Source organism: Crocuta crocuta, unplaced genomic scaffold, assembly GCF_008692635.1.
Source record: "Crocuta crocuta isolate KB4526 unplaced genomic scaffold, BGI_CrCroc_1.0 scaffold235, whole genome shotgun sequence".
In the NCBI taxonomy this organism is placed as follows: Eukaryota; Metazoa; Chordata; class Mammalia; order Carnivora; family Hyaenidae; genus Crocuta; species Crocuta crocuta.
In genome coordinates, this window is record NW_027531285.1 from 2,112,762 (window position 1) to 2,137,169 (window position 24,408).

The 24,408-nt window shown below is 37.0% G+C and overlaps 1 protein-coding gene across 4 annotated transcripts in view; it reads left to right on the top strand.

The window, feature by feature from the left end:
- RALYL (RALY RNA binding protein like) overlaps positions 1–24,080 on the top strand; it is a 713,275-nt gene extending 689,195 nt beyond the window's left edge. For all 4 annotated transcript variants that reach the window (XM_077771227.1, XM_077771224.1, XM_077771225.1 and 1 more), the window contains one exon: positions 23,979–24,080. In XM_077771227.1, coding sequence (XP_077627353.1) covers positions 23,979–23,996 — 18 coding nt within the window. In that variant the 3' untranslated portion in view covers positions 23,997–24,080. The remainder of the gene's footprint in view (positions 1–23,978) is intronic.
- Positions 24,081–24,408: the final 328 nt, after the last annotated feature.

A 24,408-nucleotide genomic window follows, 5' to 3' on the forward strand; every position in this document is an offset into this window, starting at 1 on the left:
ATTATTATGATTATTATAATTGTGTGATTATTATGCTCAGGCACCATTCTAAGCACTTGTTAAAAGTCAGTGAATAAGAAAGAAAATGCCTCTTTTAGGGATGGGGGGGGTGCCTCATTCTCAGATGGAAGTTTATATTCTAGTTAAGGATTTATATTCTAAAACATTTTCTTCAATCTGCATATATTCCATAAAACTAATACAATGACTGTAATATTAAAGTGTTACTCATTTGTTCGTTGTTACTTACCCCTTCATTGTTCAAATTTGAACTTGCCAGTTAAAAGGTCTATTTGGAATTCACTGAAGAAAATAGATATGATATTTCAAATATAGGGCCTATTAAGGGTATATAAGTAATAGGAATATAAGTAAAAAATAAATTTTGTAAACTACCACTAGTTGACCAGAACTTTCTAAATTTCTAGCTTTAAGGAAATTAGAATTCAAGTAATATGTCAAGTTTTATTTTCTTTTATTATTTTCTTTTATTTTTTTGAGAATGAGAGAGGATGTGTGCAAGTGAGGAGGGACAAAGGGAGAAGAGAGAAAATCTCAGGCAGGCTCCATGTCCACCACAGAGCCCATCCCAGGACTCGATCTCACAAACATGAGATCATGACCTGAGCAGAAATCAAGAATAGGGACGCTTACTCAACTGAGCCACCCAGGCACCCTGATACGTGAAATTTTAAAATGCTAATATTTGCACAATATTTTTAAGAAATAAAAATAATTTGAGCAACTAATGTAAAGAATAAGAAAGCAAAAGAATTTTATTTCTATATGAGAATAATTCCATAATATGTGAACACTTGTACTTATGAATATGCTTAGCAAAGCTGATTACCTATGTTTGAAAATGTTTCCATTTTTCTCTAAGCCACTCACGAGAAAGAAATAACTCGCTGATTGCCTAGTAGGTGTAGATTTGCTTCATTTGACTTTCAAAGAATAATTTTAACTAGAATTACTTCCAGTTTAGGGGGAGACATAAAGATTCTACAAATTGCATTGGTGAAAAGGGCATTTATAAAAAATGGCACTGTCGCCATGGTAATATCACTTAGAGTCATAAAATTTAAACCACACTTTGTCTATCTTCCCTTCCTGGTTTATAATGCTGCCTTTGTGCACCGTGGCCATATTAGATGCCCATTCTGTTAAATTCTCTGCTGTCTTTTCACTCTTTACTGTTTTATGGACAATTGTGTCAGTGAAGACTCTAGACCCTGAAGTACAAACAGCTCAGGTGAGTGTTCACCGTGTTTAATCAGGTGAAGATTAATGTCTTAAACCTTGCCTACCTATCTTTATATTCAAAGGACGCACATAGAAGTAATCCATTCATCTTAGTAAATAATAGAGGTTGGATTCCTTTTATAACAGTGATATATTCCTTGTATTTTCTGGCACTAACATTATTTATACTAAGTTTATTTAAAAATATATTAGCATTTTATTCTTCTCAGATCTGTACATTAGTAATACTTCTTATTTGCTATACTATTGAACCTATGAAAACATTGAAACCTTAGCTGTATGTTTCTTTATTCTAAATCTAAAATGTTAAGGGGTGCATGGCTCAGTAGGGTAAGCATCCGACTTCGGGTCAGGTCATGATCTCACCGTTAGTGGGTACAAACCCCATGTCGGGCTCTGTGCTGACAGCTCAGAGCATGGAGCCTGTTTCAGATTCTGTCTCTCTGTCTGCCTCTCTCTCTCTCTACTCCTCCCCCACTCATGCTCTGTCTCTCTCTGTCTCAGAATTAAACTATAAAAATTTTTTTAAAAATCTAAAATGTTAAGCATAAGTTACATTTGGTATGAAAATATCAGAAGCTATTTCTTAGATATATCAGTCAATTCATTCATCGAGAGACTTCAACATATTCAAATTACTGAGGACAATTTTCCAACATTATATTTACTGGATAGATTAATAGACATTTTGGGGAAGGGTCAGTTAATTATAGATACTGACCTTTCATTGCCTTTTCCAGAGGCTGTTGAACTTAGTGGCCTGAACATTTTATCTGCCAAATGATTACCAGTTTTTTTTTTCAAGTTTCAGATTTGTGTTAGTGCTCCAAATACAGCTGACCCATTACCAAATATGTAATATGCATAGGACTTTATGGATTTTTTTTCTGAGCTAGTTTTAAAGTTACTGAGTATAATGAACTTTAAAAACTCCTCAGAATAAAAATCAATGAATAGATAAAAGACTACCTTCATTTGATAAATATCAGTGCAAGAAACTTGTACTTGAGCAAGCCAAGAAAGTCATTAACAGCAGTATTTCTGATGGAACTAATAGACCTGCTCAAGCTACATTGAATCTAATAATCTGCGAGAGAAGAAATGGGAAAAGGTATGAAAGCTCTTCATTAAATCAGAAACTGAAAGAAAGGAAAAAGTGGCACTTTTTTTTTTTTTTTCAGTTTTATTCATAGCCCCACAGACAGGATCACAGTAGAAAAGAGATTAATCGTTTAAATGGTGCTAACCTTTTACAATTCTTTCCTCACATACAAGAAGTTAATTGCTTAAAAAATGCATTTCACGAATGCATGGAAGTTTTAATCCAGGCAGTATTCGAGTTGCAAAGAGACATCTTGCAGTTCACCCATATGCACTGTGTACCTTTATGACCAAAGCAGTCAGGGACTATGTCTGGCTGATTCCCCACACATTAAAATTCTCACAGGTGCAAACCAGGTCACACTATCAGCCATACTTTACTTAAAGCTCTTCCCTTATAAACCCTTCACTGTCTTCAGAATGGCTCTGAACATGTAAAAATCACAAGCTCCAGGGTAGCCTGAGATGAAATGCAAGTACAGCCCTTTGGAAACCTGATAAGAATTCTTATCGACCAGAACCTGGTAAGTGTTCTGGTTACCTTATGCATATTTAATATTTTCTATCTTGCACATTTTAGGAATACATTTTAATAATGTTCAGTAACAGTTTCTAAAAGCAAGCTTTGCTAGTCTGTGGTCTACTGGTCTACTGGAAGTAACATCTACCCCTGCCATTTAATACTGTGTGAATTAAACAAGTTGGGAAATCACTTTGGGTCTTAGTTGTCTCAAAAATGTGGAAAAATGGCCTATCTATAAAAAAGCAGAAAAGCTGAGAAAATAGGATATAAGATACACACACACACACACACACACACACACACACACACACACACATATACACATATGCACACAGAAGGGAAGGCAGGAAAGATTTTTTTCATTCCAAATTGGAAAAATAAAAAGGGGTAAAGGAAATAATACTTTTTTCATTTTCATTACCTTCCAGGGACAACACTGAGTTTTTTCATGTGCATAATTTCCTTTGTTGTCTAAAATAACTTTAGGGATATTTTACAAATAACTGATTTTAGAAAGGCTAAGTAATTTCTCCAAGGTCATATTGTTAATGAAAGGCAGAATCAAGATCTGCCCAGAGTCTGTAAGATTCTACTGCCCTTAGATATTTTCACATATTTGTGCTTACAAATTTTATTACCTTTAATTTGTTTGTATCTTTATGATTTTTGCCATATCTATACACCACTGGTAGTATTTTCAACTAGTTTTTTAAAATCAAATTGACCCTTTTTTTTTTACTTAAACTAAATATATCTTTACAACTAAACTTCAGTTCATGCCAATAAATGAAAAACCAAGTATCCTTTTTCATAAGTAGGAGATATATTTAAGGTAAATATGACAAAAAGACTGAACATTTATTTTTTAAATTCAGCTAAGTATTTTCTTTCTTTTTTAAACATTTTCTTAAATTTGTTTTTTATTTCGAGAGAGAAAGAGAGCACAAGCAGGGGAGAGGCAGAGAGAGAGAGGAGAGAGAATCCCAAGCAGGCCCTGCAGTGTCAGTGCAGAGCCTAAAGCAGAGCTCGAACTGACATAGCACTGTTATCATGACCTGATCCGAAATCAAGAGTCAGACACATAACCAATTGAACTACGCAGGTACCCCAACTCGCTGCCCCCCATATATATCTTGTTAAAAAGAAGAAGGAGAAGAAGAAGACGACGACGACGATGACAGTGTTAGGGAAATGTCGGAACTAGCACCAGCAGACACCTTCTCTTTAATGCAGTCAGAAAACTGGAAGAACATTGAAAAGGTTCATTGTCTCACTATGTGAGCTAGTTTTTAATGCGTCTTCCCACCTAACAGTATCTTGGGTGCCTTTAGCAGTTTGTGCACCACTCTGTGAACACGGAGCTCAGTTGTGCTGACCTGCACTTCACACCTGATGAGATGATAACTCTGATGACATGCTGATTGGCCGTCACCCTCCTGCAGTCATGTGCCTGGCACAATTTTCTACTTGAAGTTAGCAGAAACTCTGCACGCAAATTGATTTGTTAGATTACCTTAGAAAAGTACCCCAAACTTTACAGAATTCAATGTCTCAGAAGTCATAAAAATGAAAGAACATTTTCATGTGGTATATCCCCAGAGCCCTGAGACTCTCAGGAGGAGGTGGCCCTCGAGGAAGCCCGCACCTTGCTGCTATCCAGCACATGCTTTTATTTTTTTAAGTCAAGTTTTCATTTAAATTTTATTTTTTTAGGTTTTTATTTAAATTTTAATTAGTTAATATATATATATGGTAAAATTGGCTTCAGGTGTAGAATTTAGCAGTTCATCACTTACATATAACACCCAGTGCTCATCCCAACAAGTGCCCTCCTTAATGCCCCTCACTCATTTAGCCCATCTCCTACCCAATCTCTCCATCATCCCTCAGTTAGCTCTCTATAGTTAAGAGTCTCTTAGAGTTTGCTTCCCTATCTCTCTCTCTCTTTTCTTTTCTCCTACATTCATCTGTTTTGAACATAAGAATGAAATTACATGGCATTTTTGCACACAGGAGTGAAATCATATGGTATTTGTCTTTCTCTGACTGACTCATTTCACTTAGCATAATACACTCTAGCTCCATCTACATCATTGCAAATGGCAAAATTTCTTTCTCTTTAACGGCTGAGTAATATTTCAATATATATATATGTATATATATATTCATTCCTTTTGTTATGATGTAGTATATATATATATATATACAGATATATAAATATATATCACATCTTCTTTACCTATTCATCAGTTGATGGGCATTTGGGTTCTTTCCATAGTTTGGTTACTGTTGATAATGCTACTATAAACATAAGGGTACATGTGCCCTTTTGAACTAGTATTTTTGTATCCTTTGTGTAAATACCTAGTAGCAAAATTGCTGAATCATAGGGTGCTTCTATTTTTAACTTTTTGAGGGGCTCTGTTTTCCAGAGTGGCTGTACCACTTTGCATTCCCATCACCAGTGTAGGAAGCTTCCCCTTTCTCTGCATCCTTGCCAACACCTGTTGTTTCCTGTGTTGCTAATTTTAGCCATTCTGACAGATGTGAGGTGGTGTCTCTGTAGTTTTTATTTGTATTTCCTTGATGATGAATGATGTTGAGCATCTTTTCATGTATCTGTTGGCCATCTGAATGTCTTCTTTGGGAAAATGTCTATTCATGTTTTCTGCCCATTTCTCAACTGGATTATTTGGTTTCGGGTGTTGAGTCTGATAAGTTCTTTACAGATTTTGGATGCTAACCCTTTATCTAATATGTCATTTGCAAATACCTTCTCCCATCCCAAAGGTTGCCTTGTAGTTTTGTTGATTGTTTCCTTTGCTATGCAGAAGCTTTTTATTGTGATGAAGTCTCAATAGTTGATTTATTTATTTATCTGTTTGTTTGTTTAGAGAGCAAGTGTACTTGCAAGCAGGGGAGGGGGAGAGGGAGAGGAAAAGAGGGATTTATTTTAAATTTACTTATTTATTTTGAGAGAGAGATAGAGAGCAAGCAAAGAAGGGGAAGAGAGAGGGAGAGGCAGAATTCCAAGCAAGCTCTGCACTGTTAGCACAGATCTGAGCCAAAATCAAGAGTCAGACACTTAACTAACTGAGCGACCCAGGTACACCCCCCCCCCCAAGTATTTTTTTGCTTTTGTTTCCCTTGCCTCAGGAGACATATCTAGTAAGAAGTTGCTATGGCCAATGTTAAGGAGGTTACTGCCTGTGTTCTTCTCTAGGATTTTGATGGTTTTCTGTCTCACATTTAGGTCTCCATCCATTATGAATTCACTTTTATGTAGGACATAAGAAGGTGGTCCAGTTTCATTCTTCTAAATGTTGCTGTCTGGATTTCCCAACAACATTTGTTGAAAAAACTGTCCTTTTCCCATTGGGTACTCTATCTTGCTTTGTCAAAGATTAATTGACCATATAGTTATGGATTCATTTCCAGATTTTCTATTCTGTTTCATTGATCTGTGTGTCTGTTTATATGCCAGTACCAAACTGTCTGCATGACTACAGCTTTACAAGGTAGCTTAAAGTCCAGAATTGTGGGGGCACCTGGGTGGCTCGGTCGGTTGAGCGTCCGACTTAGGCTCAGGTCATGATCTCAAGGTTCATGGGTTTGAGCCCCGCGTCGGGCTCTGTGCTGACACCTCAGAGCCTGGAGTCTGCTTCTCATTCTGTGTCTCCCTCTCTCTCTGACCCTCCCCTTCTCTCTCTCTCTCTCTCTCTCTCTCAGAAATAAATAAAACATTTTTTTAACTTTTTTTTTAATACTTAGTTTATTTCTGAGAGAGAGAGAGACACACACACAGCATGAGCAGCGGAGGGTCAGAGAGAGAGGGAGACACAGAATCTGAAGCAAGCTCCAGGCTCTGAGCTAGCTGTGAGCACAGACCCGATGTGGGGCTCGAACCCACGAACCATGAGATCATGACCTGAGCCGAAGTCGGCCGTTCAACCGACCGAGCCATCCAGGCGCCCCAAATAAAACATTTTTTTAAAAGTCCAGAATTGTGATGCCTCCAGCTTTGCCTTTTGTTTTTAAGATTGTTTTGGCTATTCAGTGTTTTTTGTGCTTCCATATAAATTTTAAGACTGTTCTAGCTCTATGAAAAATTTTGATAGGGATTTTGATAAAGATTGCATTAAATGTATAGATTGCTTTGGGTAGTATAAATATTTTAGCAATGTTTGTTTACCTATCCATGAGCATAGAATGATTTTACATTTCTTTGTGTCATCTTTAATTTCTTTCAAAATGTGTCCTATAGTTTTCCAAGTAGAGATCTGTACCTATTTGATTAGGTTTGTTTCTGGTATCTTATGGTTTTGGGTGCAATTGTAAATGGGATTGATGCCTTGATTTCTCTTTCTACTCCTTCATTATTGGTTTATAAAGACCCACAGCCAATATCATACTCAATGGGAAAAACTGAGAGCTTTTCCTCTATGATCAGAAACAAGACAGGGATGTCCACTCTTACCATTGTTACTTAATGTAGTAGTGGAAGTCCTAGCCTCAGCAATCAGACAACAAAGAGAAATAAAATGCATCCAAATCAGCAAGGAAAAAGTCAAACTTTCACTATTCACAGATAACATGATACTCTATGCAGAAAACCTGAAAGACTCCACCAAAAAATTACTGGAACTGATTTTCTGAATCCTGATACATGAATTCAGCAAAGTCATAGGTTATAGCACATGTTTTTTAAAATGTCAAATGATTTCCATCAAATAGGACATTGCCTTCTCAGACTTCTTCCTTTTTCATAGGGAAAGTTTATGATATAATGAAAAGGACACAGACATAGATATTTTATATACATTTGTTTTTGTAGAACAGGTTGATTGTCCACAAAGAAGCTGCCAACTTCGTGCCCAAATGCTCCTGGGATAGTTCAATAAATACCTTTTTTAAGGCCCTGTTAATATTACTGTCATTTTCAACATGTAAGGGTTCAATGTTTTTAGCTGATGTCATAGACTGTGTCCCAAGGGGATGGGAAAAAAATACTGAGAAATACTGAAGTGTGTAAGATTAATTTTACATAAACATTCTGTGCAGAGCACAAAAGTAGTTTAAATACAATAGTATAACTATTCCATAAAAAATGATGTTGAAAGCTTAGGCATGATTTAAATTGCCTTAAACAAACTAAGAAAGAGTACATATATAACACAATGTTCAAGAGCAAAGCCTGTACAGATAAAGCCCTAAGTTACTAACAACTGCATATGAAAATCTATGTGAGTTGAGTAAGTGACTTACCTCTCTGTGCCTCAGTTTTCTTATCTGTAAAGTGGAGATAATGATGACATTTTGCTCATGGTGCTGGTGTGAATAAGAAATGGAATAGAACACTTAAAGTACTTTAAAGAGTCCTTGGCATATAGTAAGCCCTCGGTACATGTTAACTTTTGGCCAAATAAATCAAACCAAAAATTTTATTGTTGAGGAAAAAAACACCAGTGACAAAACTATTTAAAGAAGCCAGACCTACTAAGAAGAAAGGTCCAGTTTGATTTTTTTTAAACAGCTGATTTACAAATACTAGTCTCCCATTTTAACCAAGAGAATCAGACACTCATAGCTTTTTTTTTTTTTTCAGCAACAGTTAGCTAGGCTTTAATAACAAAATGAAGTACAGAAAAGGATGTGCACATTAAGAGACAATGTTGAGGTAGGGAGGCGTGCAAGCCACACAACTTATAATATGACCTTAGCACACGCATGTAATGCTTTGGACAAAGAGAAACACATTTTTGGTAACACTTGAAATTGCACTCAAACATGAAGCATGATGCTACGTGAAATTAAATGTATAAATTCTGAACATGGCATAGTTCTATTTGTGTAGAAAAATAAGGATTGAAAATTTTTTTAGTATAGTTGACACAGAATGTTGCCTTAGTTGCAGGTGTACAACACAGTGATTCAAGAAGTGGATACCTTCTGCTATGCTTACCATAAATGTAGCTACTATCTGTCCCCATACAATGCTAATACAGTATCATCGACTGTATTCCTCATGCTGTGCCCTTAATAAAAATTTTTTTAATCAAATAGAAACTGGGAATAAAGAAAAACTTGACTATTGGATAAAGCTCTACCTTTTTCACTTTGTTGATGAGCCTGAAAACCCAGAGGCTGGAAGAAGTTAACAGTTTATTTTTTTTAATGTTGTATTTATTTCTGAGACAGAGACAGCATGAGCAGGGGAGGGTCAGAGAGAGAGGGAGACACAAAATCGGAAACAGGCTCCAGGCCCTGAGCGAGCCATCAGCGCAGAGCCCGACAAGGGGCTTAAACCCACAAACCGTGAGATCATGACCTGAGCCAAAGTCGGATGCTTAACTGACTGAGCCACCCAGGCGCCCCAGAAGTTAACGATTTAAAAGAAATTTTCTAGTATCAGTGGAGGTATCCTAAAACACAATTAGTCATACAAACATTTCATAGTTAAATACAGTGATAGGTGCAACATATTATTATATGTAAATAAGATAGCTTTCATAGCTCAAGACAAAAAGAATCTGTTACCTCCCCCGATTTGCAAAGCTAAAGATTGGTATCTTATAATGTGTATATGAATTGAGTATGAATTCCACACAAAAATTAGTGACTCATCTAAAAATTTGAAAATGCTCTTTATTAAATCCCATACGTAGCTTCACCTTTTCAGCACACAGACTGCACCTCATTCCTCAGAAATATATCCATGTGCTAAAGAAAAACGATCTTTGTTCTTTTCATTTTTTTTATTTTTTATGTTTATTTATTTTTTAAAAAGTTTTTTTAATGTTTATTTTTGAGAGAGAGACAGAACGAGATCAGGGGAGGGGCAGAGAGAGAGAGGGAGACATGGAATCCAAAGCAGGATCCAGACCCTGAGCTGTCAGCACAGAGCCTGACATGGGACTCCAACCCACGAACCGTGAGATCATGACCTGAGCTGAACTCAGACGCTTAACCAACTGAGCCACCCAGGCGTCCCTGTGTTTATTTATTTTTCAAGAGACAGAGAGAGACAGAACATGAACGGTGGAGGGGCAGAGAGAGAGGGAATCAGAATCCAAAGCAGGTTCCAGGCTCTGAGCTGTCAGCACAGAGCCCAACATGGGGTTCAAACTCACCAACTGCAACATCATGACCTGAGCAGAAGTCGTATGCTTAACCCACTGAGCCACCCAGGCTCCTCAAAATAACCTTCGTTCTTGTGAAAAATATCTAATGTGTGTTTTTAAACATTGCTCTTAACATTTACTGTAAGAAAAATAGTATTAATATGAATTTAAATTGCTTAAAGTTTCATAATATTCATAGGAGAAGTAAGAACTGTGAAACCAGGTCCAATTTTTCTTAAATTTTACCCAGTATTTCAATTGGTCTTAAAATACAATTTAAAATGCACTTTCTTTTCTGATATTTGTGATCACATTTGATTTCCATACGTAGTGATGCTAAGCAAGGACATTTTTATTTAAACCACCTCTGTAAATAAATTGAGTTAACTACATCTGGAAGTAAATTAAGTTGGAAAAGTGCAACTATTTATTTGATTTTTTTTTCTATGTGAGGTATGGTCTTTTCTTATGGCATATAAAGTTATAAAATCAATCGATTATTTTTCATAGCCAAAATGGGTTCAGTTGGTGAGGGGAAAAAAAAGATGTAGAAATCTACAACCCTTAAAACATGAATAAAGTTTATTTAGAATGTATTATGGCTATGTATATACACATATACAAGTAAATACAAGTAAAGCAATTCTTTATGATGCAGAAATGAATTCTCCATGCTCTTCCACTTACCATATTTATCGCAGCAAAACAGAGATTTTTAGAATAGTTTCATAGGTGCCTGCCCTATCTGCTTCCCAGCACTCATCTACCCAAATCCCATCAGTCTAACTGCAGTTCCTAAGCACCAAACAAACAAAGTCAGTGGAAACATTCTGCCTAAAACCTCACCTGAACAGCCATTTCCCCACTACCTCCCACAAACACCCTAAGTATTTAGAGGCAGGTTTGTTGGGAAAGCATGTTGCCGCCTACCTTCAGACATGGGGCATCCATTCTGTGATGTGTATGTCTAATCAAGTATTTATTTAATGTGGCCCTCAAGTAAGAGCAGAATAATATAATTCTAGGCTGGATTTATTCCACCACTTCATTAAGACACTGGGCAAGTGACTTTCCTTGTGCCTCCGACTTCCTTTCATTAAGATGACTGTAAAATGCTGTTGAAATAATTTATAGCTTCAGATATACAGTGCAGATATAGGATACATTATATGTATGTGCCAAGTAATACCACACATTGTTGATTCAGCAAAGTAACACCAGGATAATAGGACAGGAAGCTGCACAGACACAGGGCGCTTCCTCTTTAGCGCACAACAGAGTGTAGCGATCATTAGTCTTCTGTGCATTATTCCAGTCAAGTCTCATGAACAGATATGTTTGTTACAGCATCTTTCAGATCCACTGAGTGTGACTTGCTAGAGAAATTTAATTATAAAGAAAAAACCTCTTCAAATAAAAAGTTTGATTTGGGGATGATTTGTTCATAGAAATCTAGGAGAGAACTAGGGGCACCTGGGTGGCTTAGTCGGTTAAGCGTCCTACTTTTGCTTAGGTCATGATCTCGCGGTTCGTGGGTTCGAGCCCCTCATCGGGCTCTGTGCTGACTGCCAGCTCAGAGCCTGGAGCCCGTTTCAGAGTCTGTCACTCCCTCTCTCTCTGACCCTCCCCTGCTCTCGCTGTCTCTCTCTCTCTCTCTCTCTCCTAGAAATAAATAAAACCTTTAAAAAAATTTAAGAAGAAAAAAAGAAATCTTCTAGGAGAGAACTCAGCCTATATTTAATTACCTCCTCAATTTATTGACTTAAATGCTCCAAGCCCTTATTTATCTTGGTCCATACAGAATCACATAACTGATGCTAGTTCTCAATTCTGTATTCTCTTATTAAAAAAAATAAGGAAAATACAGATAAGTGAGGTGATATCCAAAACCTATTCTTAAAAAGTAACCTACAGAGGATATGACATAATCAATCACACATAAAACAGATAAAGTCCAATTTCTAATTCCTTCTATCTATATTACAATTCTGGGATTTTTCATAATCATGACAATCTTAGGTACTACAAAACTCTGAAATCTCCTCTGAATCATCTAGGGTTCTATTCTGTCCAGCTTAATTTGAATGCTAAGAGTATTTAGATAACACTATTACTAGGAACTATTCCAAAGCTTTAAGTCTTAAGATTTCTTTTTTGAAATTATATTTCTCAAATATGCTGACTGAAAAAATAGAATAATAGCATAAGTATGTCATCACTTTACTATGTTACTTGCTCTTACAGACTAATTTTACTCAATTTTACAGTTGAAACTATTTTTTTCATGTTCTGATAGTTTGGTGTATACAGTAAATTTAATTAAGTGAGAATTGTTAAATAACCATGACAGCCTTTCCCCCAGCTATTCTACAATTCCCAAGGTCTTTTTAATTTATACTTCTAAACCAATCAATTTTAAATCATATTTTTCCATTAGATATATAATGATTTCTAAAATATCTCTTCTTGTGGTGCCAAAACTAATTAGTCAAAGAACTATAGAAAGCAGTAAAATGTGTGAAATTTCAAAGTTCATAATAATCTTAGCATTAATCACCATTTGGCATCTAGCACTGATATTAACTTACGCAATTTAGAGTATTATCCTAAAACGATCACTGCCATTTCCAGCATTGGGAGTCACTAACGGTTGATAGACACTATATAACTAGCATGAGAAGTCAGAAATTGATGCATGACCAAACACAAGTTATGTGCCAAATAAAATTACTATAATTTATCAATTCAACTAGTCAAATGTGATTGTCAGTGAGCCCAGAACACTCAAAACACAATCATAATTATTTTCAGAAAGTATCAGGGAGCAGTTTGGGAAAAAAATGAAAGGAATGCTAAAGTGTTACTGTATGTATAACAGAATATCCACGTTCCAGTAAATCATAATTTAGCAGTATGATTAACTTTTTTCGGTATTAACTAAATTTTCACACAGATGTTTTAAATAAAATTATGTAACCCACATTAAATAATTTTACTGTAAGGTTAAATGTTCTTTTTTCTTAATCAAATGTATTTTTATAACATAAGAGTTCTCCTTTAGACAGCTGACTGAAGCAAAATTTAATTAAAATGGTTTTTAAATTAGTTCAAGATGGAACTTTAAAAAAGAAAGAAAAATCCAGGCATATCTGCTACAAAGCAGGGAAAGGCAGGTAGTAAGTTATGTGCAAATCCTGGAACATTCCCAGTAATTCTATCTCCTTTCTCCCACTCATCATCAGGGCACCAGTGTATTTTCATATCCCAGTTGAGATCACCTGTACTAAAACTAATGATATACCCAGTGTGCTTTCCTACTATCCTCCTTCCCACATCGGGCAGAATAAAATATTAAGGAAAACACTGGCCTTAAATAAAGAGCCTGAGTTTGGCTTAGGCAAGACACTCACACTCTGATTCAAGGATTAATGAGTAATATGAGGATGATTCTTGCCCCAAAATCGACCTCACTGGTTTATAAAGAAAATCAAAAGTGTTTTATAGACTTCTATACACTATACAAATAAGAGTTACTATCATGATTTGTGGCCCATGTCTACAGATTTAGCCCGGCCCCAGATTCTAAGAATAACTCAAACCAGTCTCCACATGGAATGAATTAAGGAAGCCTCAGCTGAGTAATTCAAATTCCTCAGATTCTAAAACCTTCTTGCTATTTCTCTTGCTGTAAGCTTATTACAATTGCTCTAGGCTTTTTTCTAATAACTGGATCCTCCTTTATTCCTTGGAACAAACAGCGTCCAAGAAAATAAATGAATAAATAAATCAAAACCAGAAAGTCTTATTCTTGAGATGCCAGTTTTTAAGTTCTAATACGAATCCACTTCTCCCTGTAGTAGACCTCTACCTTCCTCTCTCCTGCCATCTTACGATACCTGACCTGAATCCAAACCCCCACAGAGGGGACCCTCCTAGTACTTCTATAATGTTTGAATTCCATCTACCTGCCCGACTTGTCACCACACTCCTTAGATTTGGGTGCAATGTATAATGTAGTCATTTAGCAGATTTAGGCCCAAGGTTCTTTTCTAACCATGGTTTTCTATAAGAGGAACAAAATGCCTTGTGAGGTAAAGAGTTCTCTATCCCCTAAGGTAATCAAGCAAAAGCTATATACCTATCAGCTGTGATTACTGTGGCAGGCACTGCTGTTCTGGTTGGGAGGTTAGACAAGATTACTCTGCAATCCTAGGTCACCTGCTTAATTAATAACACTGCTACTTTGCTTATCTGATGCTTTGGAGTGAGAATAGATAAGACAAAATATGGCTCCTGGCATGGTTGCATCTTACTGCACTAAACAAATTATTCTTCTTAAAAAAAATTTTTTTAATGTTTTATTTATTTCTTAGAGAGAGAGAGAGAGAGACAGCATGAGCAGGGGAGGGTCAGAGAGAGGGAGATACAGAATCTGAAGCAGGCTCCAGGCTCTGAGCTAGCTGTCAACACAGAGCCCGATGTGGGGCTTGAACCCATGAACCATGAGATCATGACCTGAGCCGAAGTCGGAGGCTTAACTGGCTGAGCCACCCAGGTGCCCCTAAACAAATTATTCTTATAATAAATCCAAGAGACAACAAGCTATTTGCCTTATTAGCATTTTATTTGCGATATCAACTAAATGAAATGCACTCCAGAAACACAAATGTTCTTTGTGTGTAGATGTAAAAAACTCTTACTGCCCTAATGTCCTTGTAAGAGAGAGCCATATTAAGTTACAGGAAATGATGTCGTTAACTCTGAAAAGAATGGCTTTTTTTTAAATCACATATGGTAAGCCATGAACCAACACCAACCATCCGTAAAGAAGATGGTATTTCTAATTGTACTTTTACATTAAGTAACACAGTATTGTCACTTCACTATCAAAACTGTTAATATTATCTCTACAAGTCAGTTTCATAAAGTAAGCTAAAATGTGAATGATGAAAAAGCTTGTCAGTCACTTTATAATATTTGTAGAAATACAGTGTATTTGGATTTGGTACATAGAATTAAATTATTTTAACATTTTTTTCTTTTACTTTTATTCTGGTTTTATAATAATGTATTATATTTCCCTTCAGTTTTAGAAGAGGAAATAAAACATCTTAGCATTACTCATGCAGTAACTTAAGTCTATTATATTATACTAAATGACTGATTTTCCCAGTCTTTTCATCTTTCCCTTTGGTTATGGAATAACAAAGCCTACTGATTTGAATATTTGTGATCCACTATAGATATGTAAGACCTCTTTTTGTATCTTAGCCATACTTATTTCTTGCACACTGGGAGACAGATGGAGAATAGGATAAAAACATGGGAGTTATTGGGCAGAATAATGGGTGTGGATTACAAAACTGAAGTGTTAGGAATTAGAAGCAAAAGTTAAGTAAGGAGAGAGCAGGTGGTATGGAGACAGAAAAGAAGTGAGGATGTCCAGAAGATGGTTTGCAGTGGAGTCGTGACTTGCTAAGAGTCCCTATAGTTAATCAAGAATTGACTCAACTTAGGAGCACTTGGGTGGCTCAGTTAGTTAAGCATCCAACTTTGGTTCATGTCATGATCTCATGGTTTGTGAGTTGGAGGCACACATCAGGCTCTCTGCTTTCAGCACAGAGCCCTCTTTGGAACCACTGTCCCCCTCTCTATCTGTCCCTCCCCCACTTGCGCTCTCTCTCTCTTTCTCAAAAATAAATAAACACTAAGAAATTTTTTAAAAAGGAAGAAAGGATTGGGGCGCCTGGGTGGCTCAGTCGGTTAAGCGTCCGACTTCAGCTCAGTTCATGATCTCACGGTTCGTGGGTTCAAGCCCCACGTCGGGCTCTGGGCTGACAGCCGGCTCAGAGCCTGAAGCCTGTTTCGGAGTCTGTGTCTCCCTCTCTGACCCTCCCCTGCTCACACTCGTTCACTCTCTCTCTCTCTTTCAGAAATAAATAAAACATTTAAAAACTTAAAAAAAAAAAAAAGGAAGAAAGGATTGACCCAACTTAAATAATTTTGATGGTATTTAGGAGAACTGAAGCAGAAGAACTCCTACCAAAATAACTATTCAAGCTAGTAAATTAAACATCCATAGTTCTATGGATGCTGATGAGACAAAAGACTTTGCTACTCACAGCAAACGACATAGGAATATCAGGATAGTTTTCCTGGTTTCTCAAGCTCAAGACCCAAGTCCAGACAGGAGGCCAGGTGAAGCCTACATGCAGTACAGTGCCCTACAAAAGCGAGATCTTAAGTATAGAGAATCTAGCTTTCCAGCAAGCAGTAAGCAAGCCTATTCTTTGTCTAGACACACAAGATTTATTGCAGAACTACATGGCACATTCCAGAGAGGAGTTACCTCACTTCTCCAGATTTCCAGCCAAATAAATAATTCTAAGAAGTGGCCTTGGGGGAAGAACAGAGTTTTGTGATGTTATTACACTCAGCTGGACAAGTAGGAGGGCAAACGGCCCATTCACAGAAGACTGCTGCTCAACAGTGAAGTGAATCACCATCACTCAGGAACTTACAGAAATGTGACGTCCTTGGCCTCATTCCAGACCTAATTGACTTAGTGCATTTGGACCGTTATAACAAAATACTACAGACTGGGCAACTTATTTTTTTATATATATATTTTTATTTATTTCTAGGAGAGAGAGAGACAGCATGAGCAGGGGAGGGTCAGAGAGAGAGGGAGATACAGACTCTGAAACAGGCTCCAGGCTCTCAGCTGGCAGTCAGCACAGAGCCCGATGTGGGGCTCGAACCCACGAACCGCGAGATCATGACCTAAGCGAAAGTCGGACACTTAACCGACTAAGCCACCCAGGCACCCCCAGACTGGGCAACTTATAAACAACAAACATACATTTCTCAGAGTTCTGGCAGCTGGGAAGTCCAAGATCATGGCAATGTTAGGTGTCTGCTGAGACCCATTTCCTAGTTTATAGACAGCAAGCAGTCATTTGTTGTGTCTTCATATGGACACATATGGAAGAAGCAAGGGAACCAACTGGGACCTCTTTTATAAGGACATGAATCCAACTTATGAGGGATCTGGTCTCATCACCTAATCCTTTCCAAAAATCCTACCTCCTGATACATCACATTGGGGGTTAGGATTTCAACATATGTATTTTGAGGAGACACAAACATTCAGACCATAGCACTAGTGAATCAGAAATTTAGCAACCTGAATTTACTGTGCCACTCAGTAATTCTGAGGCCTCTTAGAGTTTGAGAACAAACATGTAAGGGAAAGAATTCTGGATAGCAGTCAAGATTCTAGGTCTAGTTATGGCTTCTACCAGCTCCCTGGGCAGGCCTTTCAAAGTGTCTGGGCCTTAGTATCTTCACCTATTATAACAGGAGAGGTCAGATAATCTCTGATTTCTTACTGCTCAAGTTCTATAAAGTTGTATATCCCTTGACATGTAGTTTATAAATATTGCCTATATTAAAGACCTTGAAATATATATGGCAAGTACTGGGAAGCTAGGAGAGACAGCAACAATGCAGATCCAAAAGGACCCATAGCCTCATAGGCTCACAGAACTTACTTGTCAGCATCCTGGGAATAGAACAATGCCTCAGAGAAATGTGAAGTAACCAGTCTGGTATATCAGATCTGTTTATGAATTTGTGGTGGGACTGATCATGTTTAGGGAGGCCAGTTTTGTGTCCTCTGGCCTGAGCATTCTCTTGCAGAGGGCAAACTGTTATGAAATATAATGAAGTCTTGCCTGGGGAGCATAGATTTTGAGCAAAGAGTTGATTGAATGTTCTGAGATTGCCTGATGTGTCCACCTCTGTCACATAGGCCAGGTTCACTTCCAGGACTTGGATGCCTTCTTCTGTGGAGAACATCTGCTCCTGAATGGGTGCAACTGACTTACCCTCCAAGAAGTTACTCTCCTGCTTTTCTGTACTTGCAGTGCCAGACAAGTATCTTTCAGATCAACACTTTTCTTTGGCAGATTTAATAAGTTTCAGTTATGTTCTAGTCTAGACTCAAAGACCTAGAAACGTTCTGCCTCTCTTAAGTGACATTGCATATTCTCTACCCTGATCATCTAAGTCATGATTTTAGAGTTAAAATCTCAAGAGACAACCTGATTGTTTAATTTCCAAGTTTCTGATGGGCTACTACACTTTTGGTTTTGCCTGTGTTTCCCACATCCCTCAGCTCTTAGATCTTAAATGGCTATGAGCTCAGGAATGGAGACTAAGCTTCCAAGAACTACATAATGGAGGTTTTGCCTTCACATGTAGTCATCCCAGTGAGTGAGTAGCCATCTTAGTTTTCATGCCATTTATGGTTTTTGTGATGTGATTCTTTTAGCCTAAAAGTATAATGCAATTCTGGCCCCAAGAGCTTATTAATAAAAAGCAAGTTTTAACTTACAAGGAACAGTAGCTGCCAAGAATCTGTTTGTGTTATTTAGAAATTTGAATTGAATTCTAAAAGCCAAATGTATTCACATTGTCTATAAAAAGTGAATAGCTGAACAGTTACTCAATAAACATGATCAGTGGTGACAACAAATATAAATAGATAACTCCTGCTTGTTAGACTATGCTTTTCTATAAAATGTTATGCAGCCTATATTTTCCACATGTTTTCTTTCATCTCTTTTGCTTTAATGGATGCTACCTAAAAATTATGAATTATCTATAATTCTTTAATTACTTATTAGTTATAAATCTCAATTAGAAAGAAAAATAGAGAAGCATTTCTGATACTAAAAAAGTCACAAAGCTTTTTAAAAATGTGATTTTTAAAAATTTTTAATGTTTATTATTTTTGAGAGAGAGAGACAGACAGACAGAGCATGAGTGGGGTGAGGGGCAAAGTGCGGGAGACACAGAATCCAAAGCTGGCTCCAGGCTCTGAGCTGTCAGCACAGAGCCCAACGTGGGGCTTGAACCCATGAGCCATAAGATCATGACCTGAACCAAAGCTGGATGCTTAACCAACTGAGCCACCCAGGCACCCCAAACTGTGATTTTTTTTTTTTTGTAGAACTGTTCGTAAAGTGTATTCATTCCACCTATTACTATACCTATAAAAAGATGTTCACCATCACTAATTATCAGGGATATGCAAATCAGAATCACAATGAGTTATCACCTCACACCTTTTAGCATAACTATTATCAAGAAGAAAAAGAACAAGTGTCTAAGAAGACATGGAGAAACACCTCATGCACTGTTGATGGGGATATAAATTGGTGTAGCCATTGTGGAAAACAACATGGAGTTTCCTCAAAAAAATTAAAAATAGACCTACTATACAATCTAGCTATACCACCTGAAGCTATTTATCTGAAGAAAATGAAAACACTGATTTGAAAAGATATATACACCCCCTGTGTTCATTGCAGCATTATTTACAATAGCCCAGAATGGAAACAACCTAGTGTCCGTGGATGGGTGAATGAATGAAGAAGGTATGGTATATATATTCAATACTACTAAACCATTAAAAAAAGAAGGAACCCTTGCCATTTGGGACAACATGGGTGGACCTTGAGGGTATTGTGCTAAGTGAAATAAGCCAGAAAGACAAATGCCATGCATGTGATCTCACTTATATTTGGAATCTAAAACACAAAAAAGAGACAAAACAAAACTCGGAGATACAGAGATATAGCGGGGGAAAAGGGGTTTGGAGGCAAAAAGACCAAAGAGGGTCAATTCTATGGTGACAGATGATAACTAGATTAATTTTGGTGATCACCTTATATACAAAGACTGAATTATTGTGTTGTACACCTAAAACTAATATAATGTTATATGCCAGTTTTACATCAATAAATACATAAATAAATATTATATATATGCGTGTATATATATATTCGTGAGGTTTAGAATTAAATGTGCTTCCCTTGTAGATTAATACTCTCCCTTTTATCTTTGTCAAGTAGAAGTACATTGCTTGGTTCAATACATTCCAGGCCCTTCGAATGGCTCTTTTTGTTTTTGTTTTTCAGAAAGGGGCGAGATTGAGGGTTGGAAAAGCATTCATCATCAGGATAATTTGTTTTAAAAGCATCCAGACTCCCATATAGCCACTAGATAAATTACTCACTATTCAAGAGAAGGAAAGCACAATTAGTTTCACATTATAGTAAGCCAATCAGCTCCTTAAGTGACTGTCATTCTTGAGAAAAAGGCAACAAGAGTGTCATAGTTGTGCCCTTTCTCCTCTGCCTTTAGAAGCAAACAGCAATCCTTTTATCAGACTGGAAGCTCTATGGAAAGTTTAGTAAATACATTTTGCCATTGTTTTTAGATAAAGAGAATTGTATTCATGACTTGTATCCATATGGTTAATAACACTTACTTAGCAATGCAAAGTTAATGAAGCTTCTGTTTTGTACCAGGGACAAGCAAATGCTTTGAAGCTTTATGGCAAGGAAGTAAGACTTCAGTAAATTATTTTCAAACCTCCTTTTCTTCTTGCCAGGATCATTATTTTTATGTAATCATTTACAATCAAGGGGCAAAGGAAGGGGCAAGGGGAAATCATACTAGTGATAATAGAATATGCACAAAAAAATCTGCAGGCTGTTTTTCTCTTCTTACAATGGATAGTTTCTAAACAACCACTCATTACCTCTTTTGAGACAAGCAGGATGGTGTAAGAATATGCTAAATGAATGTCATCTGCCATGACTTAACTTGAAGAAATTCAATAATTAGTAAACTTTGCAGACACAGCTGCTGTGGCATTTTAAGCGTGTTGCATGTGTTTTAAGAGTGATCTATGAAGAGCTCACAACAAAGAAGGCAACTGCGATCATATAAATAAAGAGCTTTAATTCCTTCTTGCGCACAACTGTTACCAGTCAAAACCCAAAACCACTCTGCCTTAGGTTCACACATCAGCACCATTCTAGGGGTTAAACTTAATTTTCTTTATTAAGATTTTCATTTTCACATTGGGAATGGATCATTTTTGGTATGTGCATATAGAAAATATATAAAACTTCCTTTTTTAAAATATTTATTTATTTATTTATCGAGGCAGAGAGAATGCATGCACAAGAGGTGTGGGGGGACAGAGAGAAACAGAGAAGCTCTCTGTCAGCACAGAGCCCCCGATGTGGGGATCGAACTCACAAACCATGAGATCATAACCTGGGCTGAATGAAGTCAGACACCTACCTGAATGAGCCATCCAGGTGCTCCAAACCTCCTTTATACCACACAACACAGGCATGCCTGTTTTGTACCGTAAGTTCAAAACTTTGTGCTTTAAAGACTTATTGACGCTATATACGAGAACACTGCTAGGCACTGCATGAAGAACACATTTGAATCACGTTTCATTTGTAAAAACAAGTATGTGTGATCAGTAAGCATATAGTATAGATTGGGTGAGGAAGAAGAGGAGGAGGAAGAAGAGGAAAGGAAAGAGGAAGGGGGGCAGAAAAGCAAAAAGAGAGAGAAAAGAGAACGAATCACAGTATCATAATGTACTTAGCCCTTAAAGTTTCTTTCCTAAGGATATAAGTTTTAAATGCTTTTGACTAGAGAATAGACTATTTAGGGTATATGTTTTGTTTATTCTTAGTTGTTTGATTTATGAAAGTTTTAAGATCAAAATCGTTAAGCATTTATTATTACGATCAAGTATAGCAAGGTTTACAAAGTACTGAGTCCTCTGAAAAATGATTGTCCCAGATTTCTTAATTAAACAGCATTCAGACATTGTAAATGGCATTTGTACATTTAATATATTTTATATGGTTTTTAAAATTCATTTGTCTAGTTTAACATATCTTTCTGAGAATGAAATAATTCGTAAAATATGGTGAATTCAATGTATCAATATGGCCTAAGGTTTTCTTAGACTTTCCAGTACCATGTACAAACATTAGATTTGGTCATAAGATTTCACATCATAAACTGAAATCCTATGTGTCAATCAATTTTTAATTGCATATTTTGAACTGAAACCACAGGACTGGCACACTAGCAGGCTAAATTCCTGACATAAGACAAGCATTTGCCATATCAAATGTTCAAACATTTTTTTTGTTAACACAGAAATGTTAGCACTATGATTTCTATTCTTTCAAACACTTTATATTTAATTCTGTATCTAACAAGAATTAAGATATGTACTCACTAGGGAAGAAGACATCCCAGTAAACTGAAATTACTCAGCTGTATATGTTTTTGAGGGTGACAAATGCATATTCATGAAGGAAGAGAAGGTACCATCCTAGTTCACTGACACTTTTCAATTAGGAATCTTGGCCAGGTGAGATCTGGAGCTCCAGACATCCAGAGCAATTCTCACCACTCCAACTGCCATACGCAGTCTTTTTCATAATCTCTACATCGTGTGGGCTTCAAGATTTAATGAAAGGTCAAGTTACCTAAGCTCTGGCTATTCATAGGACTCTGCAACTGTTGGGAAAGGCAGCTTGTGCCTATGGTCTTTCAGTGCCCACTCTGCCAGAACAGGCCCTGGGCTTGCAAGACTTCCTTACCAAGAAACAGAGAGCCCACAAAGCCTATCAGTTTTATCACCTTGTATGAAAATATCTTTCCTGGTTCAGATTCAAGGAGTGTTTCTGTATTCTGCTTAAATGTGTATGTAAATGACTGTCAGACACAACTTTCAATATTTCAGCCTTCAAGGGGGAGGAGGTCAGGGCCCTGTTACTGTAGCAAGGAAGGGTTATGCACAGGCCAGTTGCCCTGCATCAGCTGCCTCAGGGACTGGCTAGCCGTGAGGGGCCAAAGCACACTACTGGAGCTGGAAAGCATTGTTCCACCCAGTGCTGACTGTGTTTTGTTTTCCTCGCCAACTCTGATGCCAAAATACAATGGACAAAAATGCTTGGAGTTCTTCCCCGAGATTGATTACTGATGAGTGGTATTTGCTCCCCCAAGACTGACAACTGGCGCACATTGTTTTTCTCAACAGCAACTCCCATCCAAACTGATACCTTGATTTGCCTGTTTTTGTCTCTTAAGACATATAACATATTTTCCATCTAACTGCAAAAACTTTGATGGGATAATAGGTGTAATTATATTTTCTATCTAAATATAAACTTTGAGCTTGGTAGGATTCCAAGAGAAATGCATGCCTTTTCCCACTATTGAAAACTTGCATTATTTTATCTTCATATTCATATGCAATTTCTCAAATCAGTTCTTTTTTTTTTAATGCTTATTTGTTTTTAAGAGAGACAGAGAGTGAGCAGAGGTGGGGCAGAGAGAGAGGGAGACACAGAATCCAAAATAGGCTCCAGGCTCCGAGCTCCCAGCACAGAGCTGGACATGGGACTTGAACTCAGAAACCGTGAGACTGACCTGAACCATGACCTGAGCTGAAGTCGGACACTTAACCGACTGAGCCACCCAGGCACCCAGTCAGTTCTTCCACCAATGAAATTTTGGCTCTTATGTGGTGTTTCTGGCTCATGGTTGTACGAGGGATCTTTCATTGCCCTTCTTGCATCTAGCTTTCTTCTTTTATAACCAAGAGTGTGTAACTCAGATCAGAAATCTGTATTGCTTTTTCTCCTATCCTAGGTATAAGGCTTGGGACTGCACTGTTCAAAGCCTGTTACAGGGAAAAAGGGTCCCTCACTCTTGTGAAAAGCTGCAAAAATGCAAAAGCAATTCAAATCTCTTCCCCTAGCCTAGAACTTCAAGTGGCTCCTCTCTGACTTGGTCAAGGGCTTTGGGTGAAAGATAATTACTGATCTCAGACAATAATAAATGGACTGGATCTTTAAAAATCATAGCATATTGTAAATGTAAATAATTTTAGCATTGCCTACCACAAAGGACCCAAGAACCTAAAGTTCTCAAAAGTGTTTCTCCTAAAGATCTAATTCTTCTTTGATCATCTCTTGATTTCACCTGAGAACCTAACATATATAGGTGTGCTATCAATAATGAAGCATAAATCTCAATATTTTAAAATACTTATTTTTTTCTTTTCTCAGTTTCTACAGATAAAGTGATCTGAAGTAATGAATGATGCCATGAGAACAGAAAAGAGAAACTGTGACAACCCCCAGAAATGTGAAAGGAGGTTTCTTACTGGATTGCAGNAAAATGAACAGTATTGTTCAATTTTAGAAATTTCACTTCTTCTATGTTCTAAGCTATATAATTGTCAGATTTTTATGGTTTAGATTGTAAATGTGTTTTCCCCTTTGCTAATTATGTTGTGGGTTTTTTTTTCTTAAGTCTTTAAAAGTCTTAAAATGTGAAGGACATTTATGAACGGTAAGGGAGACACTGTATACAAATGTATATTTGTAAAAGCTATTTTTATGATTAGCATGTTTTACTGTTGATCATATATAAAGTCAGGTGATATTGCAATTCTATGTTTAAAGCTTATTTCCAACAATGTCATGTAAGAAAAGA